The sequence below is a fragment of the Helobdella robusta genome (genome assembly GCF_000326865.2).
Source record: "Helobdella robusta unplaced genomic scaffold HELROscaffold_27, whole genome shotgun sequence".
In the NCBI taxonomy this organism is placed as follows: domain Eukaryota; kingdom Metazoa; phylum Annelida; class Clitellata; order Rhynchobdellida; family Glossiphoniidae; genus Helobdella; species Helobdella robusta.
Window position 1 is genome coordinate 513,411 of NW_008704392.1, and position 14,047 is coordinate 527,457.

At 33.6% G+C, this 14,047-nt stretch overlaps 3 protein-coding genes across 3 annotated transcripts in view; all 3 read left to right on the top strand.

Annotated features, from left to right (window-relative positions):
- Positions 1–3,344: 3,344 nt before the first annotated feature.
- On the top strand, positions 3,345–8,788 carry HELRODRAFT_80550 (hypothetical protein; the record flags this gene model as incomplete). The annotated part of the gene is made up of 14 exons (XM_009020204.1): positions 3,345–3,598; positions 3,840–3,975; positions 4,143–4,373; positions 4,592–4,714; positions 5,132–5,285; positions 5,576–5,682; positions 6,046–6,106; positions 6,301–6,373; positions 6,672–6,794; positions 6,936–7,045; positions 7,478–7,561; positions 7,742–7,847; positions 8,119–8,305; positions 8,453–8,788. 14 exons carry the CDS (start codon positions 3,345–3,347, stop codon positions 8,786–8,788), a joined length of 2,085 nt encoding a protein of 694 aa, XP_009018452.1.
- A 1,569-nt stretch (positions 8,789–10,357) lies between these two features.
- On the top strand, positions 10,358–10,811 carry HELRODRAFT_80278 (hypothetical protein; the record flags this gene model as incomplete). Its single annotated transcript, XM_009020205.1, has 2 exons — positions 10,358–10,386; positions 10,670–10,811. The coding sequence occupies 2 exons, from the start codon at positions 10,358–10,360 to the stop codon at positions 10,809–10,811; spliced, it is 171 nt and encodes a 56-aa protein (XP_009018453.1).
- Positions 10,812–11,744: 933 nt separating this feature from the next.
- Positions 11,745–14,047, top strand: part of HELRODRAFT_185640 (hypothetical protein) — a 6,250-nt gene continuing 3,947 nt past the window's right edge. Inside the window, exons 1-6 of the mRNA XM_009020206.1 lie at positions 11,745–11,955; positions 12,227–12,414; positions 12,649–12,879; positions 12,996–13,165; positions 13,253–13,346; positions 13,525–13,660. Of these exons, the coding sequence (XP_009018454.1) occupies positions 11,870–11,955; positions 12,227–12,414; positions 12,649–12,879; positions 12,996–13,165; positions 13,253–13,346; positions 13,525–13,660 (905 nt within the window). The 5' untranslated portion in view covers positions 11,745–11,869. The remainder of the gene's footprint in view (positions 11,956–12,226; positions 12,415–12,648; positions 12,880–12,995; positions 13,166–13,252; positions 13,347–13,524; positions 13,661–14,047) is intronic.

A 14,047-nucleotide genomic window follows, 5' to 3' on the forward strand; every position in this document is an offset into this window, starting at 1 on the left:
TTTATTATTTTCAGATATTATTTTGTCATTATTTCCATTTTATGATTTTTTGCTTCTAAGATTCTAGCATTCATTTACTAGTACGCTAATAAAAAAAATTTGTCTACAGAATGATGAGAGGTGGGCAGTGGTGGGAGTCAGCACGTTTCGGATGGTGGTCCCATGATGATTTACGTATGATTATGTGGTGTAGGAAGAATCAGCGCGTTGGCTGTTCGACTGACACTCAGAAGTTCGGATGAAATCTTGTGCCGATCTGAATGTGGTGGTCGGTGCAATGGATTAAAGTAACGACGATTTTTGAAGTAAGGTTTAGTTTCGTTTTTTTTATTTTTCTCATTCTTTCATTTTTCACTCAATCTTTCAATATATTCTTCCATTAATTGACTTTAATTCTTTTCATTCATTTTATTAACCAATTATTTAGTTAATCACTTATTCGTTCGTTCCTTTGTTCCTTGATTTACTAGTAAGCTAATAAAAATAACTTTTCTACAGAATGATGAGAGGTGGGATGTGGTGGGTGTCAGCACGTTCCGATGACAATTCGAAGAAAACAACAAGGACGATTTTTGAAGTATGGTTTAGATTCTTTTTTTATTTTTCTCATTCATTCATTCATGCATTTTATCACTATCTTTAAAATTATTCCTCCATTAATTGATTCATTGATTCATTCTATTCATTCATTAAATCATTGATTGATTAATTAATTAGTTAATTCATTCAACCAATCATTCAGTTAATCATTTATTCGTTCGTTCCTTTGTTTCTTGATTTACTACTTCGCTATTTAATAAAAACTTGTCTACAGAATGATGAGAGGTGGGCTGTGGTGGGCGTCAGCACGTTTCAGATGGTGGTCTCACGATGATCGTTCCGATGACAAATCGAAGATAATGTTAAAGGTAAATTTGTTTTTGTCTCATTGTACCTTTGAAAGTACTCAAATTTGAACAAAGATTGAGTGTTATCTCAAAAAGATAAGTTGCCTATTTTTTCCAATTGCTTGTTTTTTATTTTAGTGAATTAATTTTTTTTCAATTTATTTTTCAGTATCCGGTCAAATTCATTCCATCGATGCGTGTCAGATGATGGTCGGTGCAATGGAGGTTCGTCGGTAGTGAGTGAAGTTTCTGGAGAGTGCGCGCCCGCACATTTACATACACACACATCAATACAACACATACATACACAACATCCATTCATTCGGTGTCGTTGTTGCTATGTTTCTCTTCAACTTTATATTTTCTTTACCGTGAACCGGACTTTAATTTAATTCATAGGTAAGTTAGGGACTGAGATGAGTTAAACAATTGTAGGTAGGCAAGGGCTTAACATTAGTTAAAAAGCTTCAAGTAAAATAAAAACGCTAAAATATATTAAATAAAATACTTGAAACATCTAAAACGGGAAATACAATTTGTAGGTAGGTGAGTTGAGTCAATGTTTATAAGTAAGCTAGGGCCCTGAGAGTAATTTTATTATAGGTAGGTGACTGACTTATTCTTGCGACTTCTTACTAGTTTTGTATGATGTGTTTGTTTTCGCTTCACAACACCACACCAACAAAACAAACTACATTTCATTCTCGTCGTTGCCTTAAATTGTACCTTTTTGAACAATCTTTTTAATAATGTCTATTTATTTATTCATTAAATGTTGACTGGTTTCTAGTTTTTTTAAAATTGGTTATATAATTTTTGGATATTTCTTGATTTACTTTGTATATATGCATTTATAAATTATTTCTGTTTAGTATGTTGATTTAGTCATTATGATATGTTGTGAACTGTTCTTACTAAATGTTCATGTTGCGTGGTTTATTATCCTTCGAGAACTTCTAAGGAGTGTGTATGATAATAATAATAATAATAGATAATAATTATTTTTATCGGTCGATATTTTGTTATATTTGTTTATTTAAAATACGAATTTAAAAAAAAATTGACATTTTAAAATTTTAATTAACCGTCACTTTTCATTTTTGAATGAATTCAAATAAAAGCACTACTGTGTTTTTCTTTCTTTACTAAAATCTTGAAATTGTTTGTAGATCTGTACGGTTAACTGTTTGTTCGAGTTTGAACAGGCCTTGCAAATTTTTTTATATTTATTTTTGTTTTTATTTTTGTTTATTTGGTTCATTCAATTTAGTTGATTGATTGATCGATTGATTGATCGGTTGGTTGATTGATTGACTGACAGACTGGCTGGCTGGCTGACTGACCGACCGACCGACTGACTGATTGTTGGATTGTTTGATTGATTTATCTCATAGTATTGTATACATGAGAAAAAATCCAATTAAGCCAACCTACGGCTTCAGTAAGCCACTGTTTTTCACCTGACAAAAGCAATTTCTATATTTATACTGACAAAAATAATTGTGATATGAATATATTGATTTATTTAAAGCATTATATGTACAAAAAAGTGCTATCGTAAAAGTTCTATGAAACCCTGTAAGCCACTGCTGTAAGCCAACGTATGATTTCAGCAGCCAGTTTCTTATGAGCACCAGCAGAATGTAAAATATTCATTGAATATAATGAAGATAGTTGTTCAAATAACAATTTTGATTTATTTAGGCCGTTTATTTCATAAGCAAACCAATTTTTAACATGATCGAATAGTGTAAAAAAAAGGGTGACTATAGTTCAATCCTACTAAGCCAACCTTCGGCTTCAGTAAGCCACCGGATGTCACCGGACCAAAAGCAATTTTTATATTCAAATTAACAAAAATAATTTAATAATACATAATTCTATTAATCATTATTAAAATTAAATAGAGTTACTACAATGTTTTAAGCATATTAAATCAAGTAAATATTTCATTTAGCTTGCTCGTTAAAATCCATGCAATTTCGTAAGCCAACAATCCATGCACGACAAATAGCCCGACTGATAGATCGAATTGATTGATTAGTCCTATTATTTTAGTTATGTGGTTTGGAGCAAGGGAAGACATTACTGAAAATAATTAAAAGTTGAAAAAATTGAGGTTCTTTGCATATTCCTGCTTCAACCCATAAGAAGGTGTTGTTGTATGCTGGTAAATAGGCCTCCCCTTGATTGTAACATAATGTAAAGCGCTTGACATAATTTTTAGGTCAATGGCTGCTTTTTACTTTTCGGACTGGGCATATATATATATATATATATATATATAACGTCGGAATTTGTGTTGGAGCAGTGCTGAGTTTTAAACAGACGAGGAGCCATCTTTTTTACGTTCAACCTTTTTTTTATTTTTAACTCCTAAAAGTTATTTTAAAAACGTTCATTTTTATTAAAATGAGCGACCGCCATCAACAGCAAAACGGTGCTACGAACAACGGCATGCTGAATTGTACTAATTCAAATAACAGCGGTGCAGAAGCGCAGACGTGGGATATCGTACACACGGATTTGTTGTCGGCTGACATTGGCTCCCTCTATAGTTTCGACGCCAACGCCAGTAGCGTTCGTCATTGCGTTTCCTCTGGGGCCAGCAACAACAACAACGACATCTCCAGTGATTTGACGTTACTGGTCGAAAGTGAGAGGTTTCACGTTCATAGAGTTATCCTCGCCTCCAGATCTGATTTCTTTCGGTCAGTAATATTTTTATTTTGGTCTCAACTGCAAACTTTTTCTAGTAAAACTTAAATTTTTATTTACTAACTAAACACTGGTCAGTGTATTCATTAAATTTTGGTAAAACATTTAAGTTCAAAGAGTTAGGCATTTTCTCATTTTTATATTTTATTTATTAAATGTAGAATATTAAGTAATAAAAGTTAAAATTATTAGATTAAGTACTTTTTCTTGTAACAAATTTGCTAACACCATCAGGGCCCTTCTGTATGGAGGCCTAAGGGAGTCTCAGAACAACCAGCGTGAAATTGAGCTGAAAGGTGCGAGTTCTGAAGCATTCAAGTACCTACTGAAGTACATTTACACTGGCTGTATTTCACTGAGAGGACTGAAGGTTGTTTTCATGTTATTTAGAGTTTTTTTTTGGGTAGTTATCTCAATTTGTTTTAATTATTTAATTGTTTATAATTTTATTTTAGTATTATTTTTACTTTTCTTCATTATATAAAGCTGTCTAAATATTTTAAAATTCAAACGTAAAAAAATTAAAAAAAATAATAGGAAGAAACAGTTTTAGACATCCTGAGCTTAGCAAACCTCTACCAGTTCATGAAGCTGAAGTCCTCAATCTCTGATCACCTCAAGGTCATCTTAACGGTATCGAACGTATGCAGTATCTTTGATTTGGCACTGATGTTCAATCTGGACCAGCTAGTTAACACTTGTTGCACGTTCATCGATAGGAAGGCTAGTGAGGTTTTACTAACCGAGGGATTTCTAAATTTGTCGTCCGTTAGTATCTGTTGTCTATTGTTGTTTGCTGTTGTTTATTGTCATTGTTGTTGACATCGTGTGTTGTAATAGTTGTTAGTAGTAGTGGTAGTAGTAGCATTTGGTGGTAGTGGTAGTAACACTTAGTAATAACAAGTAGTAGCATATAAACATTGCATACATACGCTGGTATTTGTTAAATTAAAAATCCAACCAACTACTGCACTAATCTGTCGCAGATGTCACTGGAGTACATCCTGGTCCGCGACTCGTTCTTCGCCCCTGAGGTGGAGATCTTCAGAGGGGTGCAGGCCTGGGCCTACCACAATAACATCAGCAACACCAACTTCAACAACAACATCGTCAGCTCCGTCGCTAACAACTTAATCGACTCACTCAATGAAAATAGTACTATTACTGCTACTACTGGTGGTGATGATAGTAGTAGTAGTGGTGGTGGTGGTAATAGTAATGTTAGAATTGTTGAGGAGAGTCATGGTAATAGGAATAACATTGAGAGTAACAGTAATGTTGGTGTTGGTGTCGGTGAAATTATTGTTGGGGTCTACGAGAGTGAAGTTGGCATTGATAACGTAAATTACAGCATTTACAATAACAGCAACAACAGCAGCGGAAGCCAAATTGTTTCCACTTCGGCCAACCAAAATGTCGATGATGACACTAATAATGATGTCTCAATTGTTGTCAACAACATCGATGACAGTAACATTACTGAAGATAGCAACGACAGCAACAGGCAAGACAACAACAAGACAAAGATGACTCAATTAATTCGTTTGCCCCTGATGTCGTTGGATGAATTACTTAACGTTGTGCGACCTTCAAAGTTCATCAGCTCCGATGACATTCTCGACGCTATCAACATTCAACACTCCTGTAGAAACATCGATCTAAATTTCAGAGGATTTTTGTGTTAGTTGATTGGCTTGTTTTGTAGCTGGTTGGTTGATTGGTTGGTTAGTTAGTAGGCTGTTGATTGATTCGTTGGTTGTTGATTGGCTGGCTCTTGATTGGCTGGTTGCTGATGGTTTGCTATTTGGGGGTCATCTTCATCAACATCATAATAGTCATTGTAATCAAATTGTCATTGTAGTCCTGATTATCACAGTCAGCAACATCATCATAATCATCATCATCATCATAACCACCACCATAATCATCACCATAACGGAATACAACATCGTTATCATAACCGACAATAGTTGCGATGGAAAATGTCGCGAGCTCGCACCACCACGCACACGTCATAGAGGGGGATATGAGGACGCCACTGTTGGACAACAACAACGTGACGTACAATCTCGATCAGGTGTGTTGTGTGTGTGTGTGTGTGTTTGTTTGTTTGTAGGTTTGTTTATGTTTGTTTTTGTGTATGTTTGTTTGTGTTTGGCAGTATGTTTGTTTGTTTTTGTGACTATGTTTGCTAGCTAGTTAGTATTCTGCTGGTTTTCTATGTGTTCAGTTCATGGTTGGAAGGATTTGTTTGGATGGATGTTTATGCATATGTGTGTGATTAGTTTGCTTGTATGTTTGTTTGTATATATGTAAGTATCTGTATGTATGTGTGTATGTTTTTGATTGATTGATTGATTGAATGAATGAATGAATAAATGATTGAATGAATGATTGATTGAATGATTGATTGATCGATTGGTTTTATTTATGCTTCTAGGGTTTCACAACTCATCCAATTGAGGATGTCAGCACGCACACACTTCCGCATCAACCTAAAGGTTTGATATTAATGTTATTATTATTATTATTATTATTATTATTATTATTATTATTATTATTATTATTATTATTGATGTTATTCAATTCAATAATGAGTTTATTCAGCAAAAAAGCTAAATTATTGACATTAATATAGTTATTTTTATTATTGTTATTATTACTGATGTTATTATGGTTGTTATTTTCCTAACAGGAATAACCATAGAGCTGGGATATCCGTGTATCATAAACAGCATTGTGATGCTACTTTGGGATAGAGATACCAGGTTGATGATGAGGATGATGATGATGATGATGATTGTAATGTGATGATGATGATTGTAATGTGATGATTGTGATGACGACAACGATGACGATGATGATCACAGTGATGATGATAATGATGCATTCTTTAGTGTCTTTATTTTTCTCAAGGGAAAGTGTCTCAATTGTAAATAATATCAGCAAAGACAATAACTTTTATTGTTTTAATAATTATTGAAAAAATTACGACTGTAATAATTGTTGAAATAATTATGTTTGTAATAATTTTTGAGATAATTATAGTTGTAATAATTATTTCAGGTCGTATTCTTACTACATTGAGACCTCAATGGATAAGATTGAATGGAGAATGATTGTAGATAGGAGGAGATATCTCTGCAGATCCAAGCAAGTCCTGAGGTTCAAACGACAAGTTGTCAGGTTGTCATTAATATTAGTTTCAAATATCAATTTTTATTTATTATTGATATACTTGTTATAATTGTTGATTGATTGTTATAATAATAATAATAATAATTATTATTATTATTGCTAATTATGTTGCTATATTAAAATAAATTATAGGTATATACGCATTGTGGGCACTCACAACTCGGTGAACAAGGTGTTCCATTTGGTCACCTTTGAATGCTTTTACAATCCTATTCCTTGCTGTCTGGTTGACGGGTTGATTGGTTAGTTGATTGATTGATTAATTGATTGATTGATTGAATAATTGGTTGGTTGGCCGACTGATTGGTTCGTTTGTTGGTTGATTTGTTTGCTAGTTGGTTAAATGAATAATAAATGAATGTTTAATTGGTTAGTGGATTGATTGGTTGGCTGGTTGGATGCATGGCTTGTTAGTTGATTGTTAGATTGGTTAATTGTTATTTGATCGGTTGAATGATTGATTAACTTTTTGATTGGTTGGGTGGTTGATTGTTTGCCAAATAATTTGATTACCTGATAGATGTATTAACGAATGAACTAATTACTGATCGAGTGAATGAATGAATAAATGAACGAATAAACGAACGAATTGACAGACAGACAGATTCATTCATTCTTTCATTTATTCATTCATTTATTCATTTAATTCCCAACCATCACGCCACCATTAACAGTTCCAAACACGAACATGGCCACCATAGACAACGCAGCCTGGGTGATAGAAGGAGTAAGCAGAAGTCGAAATGCCCTAATTAACGGTTCTTTGGTTTACTTTTAGTTCGCATAAATTTGTAGCTACATTTGTTGTAGAAGTTTTGCTTTAAATTAACATTATTATTGATGTCACAAAAGTTATTATCGTAATTATGACAGTTATCGTCGTAATTATACTAATTACATAGTCATAACTATCATAATATGTTTATAATTATAATCAGGGAACATGGTGGATTATGATTGGGATTCTGGATACACGTGTCACCAGCTGGGTAGTGGTGCTATAGTCGTGCAACTGGCTCAGCCATTTCTCGTCAACAATATGAGGTTTGTTATGATGAATGTGGTAGTGATGGTGTTGGTTTTGACATCGTTAATGATGATTTTGAGATTGATGATGGTGATGGCAAAGCCATACTCACGCACACAAAACCACACTAACCTGTTCATAAACACACACACAGCCACACGACACACACACACACGTACATAAATAACACACACACACACACAAACAAAAAAACGCACAGACTAGCGTTTAGACATACAGGACACAACGCGCACTAACACCAACTACACACGACACACATCTCTACAGGCTACTGCTATGGGATTGCGACAATCGCTCGTACAGCTACTACATCGAGGTTTCGAACGACCAGCAGACGTGGACTCGCGTTGTGGACAGGACGAGAATTCAGTGCCGAAGCTGGCAGTACGTGTTCTTCAAGGATCAAGTTGTCACCTTCATTAAGATTGTCGGAACGCAGAATACCGCCAACGAGGTTTCTCTTTGGTTGTTTTATGTGTATTCTTACGTGCGTGTGTACGCATTGACGCACATTTACACACACACATACACACACATACATACATGCATGCACCCACACATACATATACACATAAATGCATACACATATATACGAAAACAGGTATTTCATTGTGTGCACTTTGAGTGTCCCATAGAGGAAACGGCCCTATTGGAGTACAACCGCCAGCAGTTCCAGCAACAGCAGCTTGTAGCAGCAGCGGCAGCTACTATTGCTTCGTCATCGCCTACGTTACCATCGTTAGCTGACCAGCAACAACAGCTGCTTTCAGCTGCTAATGTTGTTGCTTTAGCTAATAGGTCGGTTGGCTTGTTTGCTTATATGTGTATATCTGTCTTGCTCTCTATAGTTGTTTGTGTGATGGTATTATTTATAATAATATTTATATTAATAATAACAGCAAAAGTTATAATAATAATAAATATAACAATATTATAATATTAATGTCACTATTATTAACCACAAATCAGACTCCAGGGTTTATCCCATGAGGACAATCTAGCACTGGATCACGGCGACGGATATGGAGTGGGATTTTTAGGCGGTGGTGGGGCCATGCCCGGGAATCCCTAATTACTAATTTCTATATATATACTAAGTTCTATTTATAGCATCGCTACCTACTGATCACTAATAATTCTTAATTGTGTTTCTACCAGGGTATTTCTTATTTCCGTCACATCATTGTGACTGCTGTAACATACTACCGCTACTTTCTATCCTTCATTTTTACTACTTTTGATGAAAAAGAGAACAAATACTGCGATCTTGTTGTCATCTATACCTCGTTTTGTATCTTCTGGATCCAGACTTTCGCTCATTCAAAGACTATCAACTGAAGATACATAATAAGACTAGATAGATTATCATCAAGGTCGACAGGCATTGGGTTTTTTTTCACTACTTCTTAGTCATTACTTTGTCATGAGTTTTTAGGCGAAGGCGGAGCTCAACTGGGGAATTCCTAATTCTATTATTACCTACTTTTATTTTAGTAAAAGGATTTGAAAGCATTTGTGTGTGTGTGTGTGTGGTGTGTTTGTGTGTGTGCGTGTATCTTTGTATGTATGTTTGTATATATGTGTGTATTTTATCGACCAAAATTGTTAGTGTGTTTAATTTATTTTTAAAAATTTTTTGTGTTATTAAAGCGTCTACATTTCATCAGATCATTAACTGATTGATTGATTGATCAATGGATTTATTGATTAATCAATCGATCGATTAGTCGATTGGTTGATTGATTAATCAATTGATTGATCGATTTGATCAGTCGATTGATTGATTGATGGATGGATGGATGGATGGATTGATTGATTGATTGATTGATTGATTGATTGATTGATTGATTGATTAATGCTTCTCAGACATCTCATTCATGTATTTAGTTTCGTATTTGAAAACTTGAAGATGAGTTTTTCTACATTCAGCCTACTTGTATATTAATTACATTCTATTTCTCAGCCTGCATTTGTGGACCTCTTGTATATATGTGTATATTTTGATTGAAAAATGTAATGACTTCTGTGTTTACAAAAAAATTGATATTTTTTGATGAAAAGATGCTTTTGACTGATAAACGATAATGTTTTATTGATTTACGTTAAAAGATGGTTTAATTTAGAGGTGATATGAGATAAAGAAGTTTGTGGTTGAGTTGTTTTTTTTATTTCTTAAATTATATTGCAATCGGTAAAAAATTTTATTCAAAAACTTGTGGGAGTGACAGAAGAACAGAAGAGACCGTTAAAAAAGAAATAAAATATTTTATATGCACATACATAGATGTAATTTTGTAGCGTTTAATATATTTACGTATTGGGTATTTTATATGTGTGTATTCTGTATAAAAATAAAGTTTATTAGGACAAAACGTGTTTGGCGTACCATATTTATTTCACGTTATTTTTTTCTTGATCAATATATCAAGCTATTCTCGGTACCGTTGTGTTTGTTCTCGGGTTGCTCAAAAAGTTTCGATCAAAATTTTCTTCTGTTGCTGGCGAAATGTCCGGTTGGAGGCAAGCAGGACTCAAGTAACTCTTACTTACTTAATTACTTCTTATTTACGATTAAATTTTACTTTATTTGGTCCTCATCTGGCGAACTAAAACTAAAAGTGAAACTAAATCAAAACTGTATTAACTGAAAGTTAAGACTTAAAAACTAAAACCAAAACAATACAATTCATCAGGCTTTTTATCATTAGAATTATTTATAATTATATTATTAAAAAAAATTATTTACATATGTTTTTTCCACTTTTCAAAACTTTTTCATTTTAATTTTATTTTACATTTTCTTTATTTTATTCAACAGTTACATCCAGTTTTCAAGAATATGTGCTCGAATCGTGAGGAGGTGTTTGAAGCCAGAACAACAGGCTGAAGCCATGAAAAGAGATGAAGGTCTCATCAGGGCTATCCATTGGAGAGATGGCAAACCGATCAGTGAGAAATAACAATTTTTTAGACTCTTCTTTAACAAATAGCAAACTTTTTTAAATAAAAATCATTTATTATTTATAATGCTTTTTTTTATAACTTTATAAGTCCTGCAAATACTGTGTGGTTACTTTCACATGTGTGTTGCTGTCACCCTGAAATTATGTAAGAGAATTGTAGAAAAAATTAAAAGTATATAAGTCTAATTAAATTAAATAAAAAAAAATAAATACATGAACTCAAAACATTTCTTGTTATTTTTACAGAATCAGAAGCCCAATAAGATGAAGTCTAAAGAAATTAACTGATCAACGCCATTGTCTCTAAATTGAACAAAAAGTTTTGAAAATGGAAAGAAAAATAAAATTAATATTTGATTTTTAAATATAATAAAAAAAATAGTTTTTCAAGAAGTCATGTTTTTTGTTCTTTCTCTTGGTCGAAGTCTAGAAACGTGATGCACGCGACGTCTGTGGCCCTGATTAGTGCGTGACTTTGTGTGCCAATCGGCGTCTGCAGGTCTTTCACGTAAAATTGGAGGACGTCTATGTCGGCTCCCCCAAACGTTCCAATCACGGACTGCTTGTTAGTGAGGTCGAATTGGGCCTGTTTGTTCGTTAGTTGAGACAACACTCGGAGGAATCTTTCACGAAGAAAAGTTCGGCGTTCTTGATCGGAGCTGGTCATAATGGCAAAATACAACGAATGGAATATTCGATGGAAAAAAGTTGGATCCGCGAGTCGATCGAATTTTGTTAAATGCAATAGAATTTAATATGGAAAGCCAAGCTTTGTTTACTCTTATTTAAAAATTTATAATAAGATATAAGTGTTTCATTACAATAAAATGTTAAATAATTATTATTAATATTAAACAGATAAATTTAAAAGATACAACAATTTTTAATTTAATTATGCCTTCCATATTTCTTAATCGGAAGTAGTTGCAATTTATTTTAATAGTTTGTTTTTATTTTTAATGGCGATGGTTTGTTAGCTGAAATCTTGGTTTCGGAATCTCGCTTTCCATTTTATTTGTTTTCAAATAATAAAAAATTATATTAAAAAAATTAAAATGCCCGGTTTTGAAAAGTTATCTAAAGGACGAGATGGCAACGTGGATAATTTCAATCCCAAAGAAAAAACTGAAGATAACTTATGGTTCATTTTTTATTTTTATAATATAATAAAACATAAAAATCTGGTTAGTTTAAATTAAATTTAATTTTTAACTAGTTTAAACTTTGGTGTGCAGTCGTCTAACTTTCTGAGAACTAACCTGCCTTCAGATTTCAAATTACAATCACTTGTGATTTGTTGAATTGGCATTTACTACACAACAGTTTTAAAATTACAGATTTTTATTAATAAAAAAAAATTTATATTAATCTTCTTAACTTAACCTAACAGTACAACACTAACACTGCACTAGGGTCAGCATATTAGGCGAGGTCCTAGCCAGTTCTCAAAACAAACTCCCCACTTCAAAGCAGCTCTTAGTTTTAGGAGATAACGAATCAGGCAAGACAACGTTGATAGCCAAAGGTCAGGGGACTGAGGCAAAGAAAGGGACTGCTCTGGAGTATTTGTACATCAATGTCAAGGACGAATATGGAGAAGGTGGTGTGCTACTTTAGATTATTTATAACTTATTTTTACTAAGCATGTTAAGCATTTTGACTATTATCTTTTGTTATTTTATTTATTAATCCTTACCAAATGTTTCTTCTGACAAGAAATTCTAAAATTGTCCTTGTATGATGTTATGTTTGTAGAAATAATTTACAAAATATTATTTATAATTAGTGTTTTTAAAAATAATTTTTGACCTCATCCTTTCTTCCCTTCTTGAAGATCAAACGAGATTGGGTGCCTGGATTTTAGATGGAGATTTGCACCATCGAGGGCTGCTCAAATTCGCCTTGACTGAACAGTCTTTCGAACACTGTACTGTCTTGTTGGTGGCCTCCTTGGAGAAACCCTGGGACATAATGGACGTCCTTCAGAGGTGGGGGGAGGTTCTAACCACCCACGTCCAGCGATTAAAACTGGATCCAAATTATAGAAAAGAGAGACAAGATGCTTGTTGGTTTTTGTGTGTGTGTGTTCCTGTTGTTGTGTGTTTTGACTTACACATATATATGTACACACCTGTGTAGTACTCATACATACACCTATCTACACATAATTACACTCCACAGTATACAGGCACTTCCAAGAGTACCAAGAGCCAGAAGAGGGCCAGCCTGCCCCCAGCCAATCGAGGCGGGGCCAATCAGTTAGCGACATTTCAGACGTCATCCTTCTCCCACTGGGTGATAATATCCTAACGGAAAATTTGGGCTTACCGATTGTTGTCGTCTTAACTAAGGTTTGTTTGGTGATGTCATGATGATGGAATGGCAACATCATCATTTGCATTAACAATGATGATAAGAAAGATGAACAATGATACCAGAGTGACGCCATGACAGAGTTGGAGAAGAATAATGATTATCAGCTGGAACATTGGGACTTTATACAGCAGCATGTCAGAAAATTCTGTCTCAAATGTATGCTCTTGTTACTTTTTCACTCTCTCATTTTTTCAGTCTTTCATTCATTTCTTCTTTTGCTCATTTGTTCATTCATTCATTTATTCAATCTTTCGTTCATTAATTTATTTTTCTTTCATTCATTCATGCCATCATGCATTCATTCATTCTTTCATACTTTCTTTCTTCCTTTCAGTTGGGGCCTCTTTATTTTACACATCGTCGAAGGAGAATAAGAATATATCACTGCTGTTTAAATATCTCAACCACCTAATATACAACTTCCCTTTCAACGAGCCTGCGTGTGTCGTCGAGAAGGACTCTGTCTTCATGTCAGTTTGTCTCTCTGTGTCTGTTTGCCTGTCTGTTTGTTTGCACGTTTGCTTGTTTGTTTGCATGTTTGTTTGTTTGTCTGTTTGTTTGCTTGTTCTTTCATTAATGTATCTTTCTATTTATTTATTTGTCGGTTGGTTTATGTGCTGTTTGATTTATTCATTTTTTTTATATTGTAATTCATTCATACATTTGTTTATTTATTTATTCATTCATTCATGCATTCATTCATGCATTCATCAATTTATACATTTGTTCATCCTTGAATTAATGCTTTTGTTTATTCATCCATCCGTTCAATCCACCCTTTTATCAATTCAAATATCCACCATCATTTATTCATTCATCCAATTAACCAGTTAATCAATAATTTAACTAATTTATTA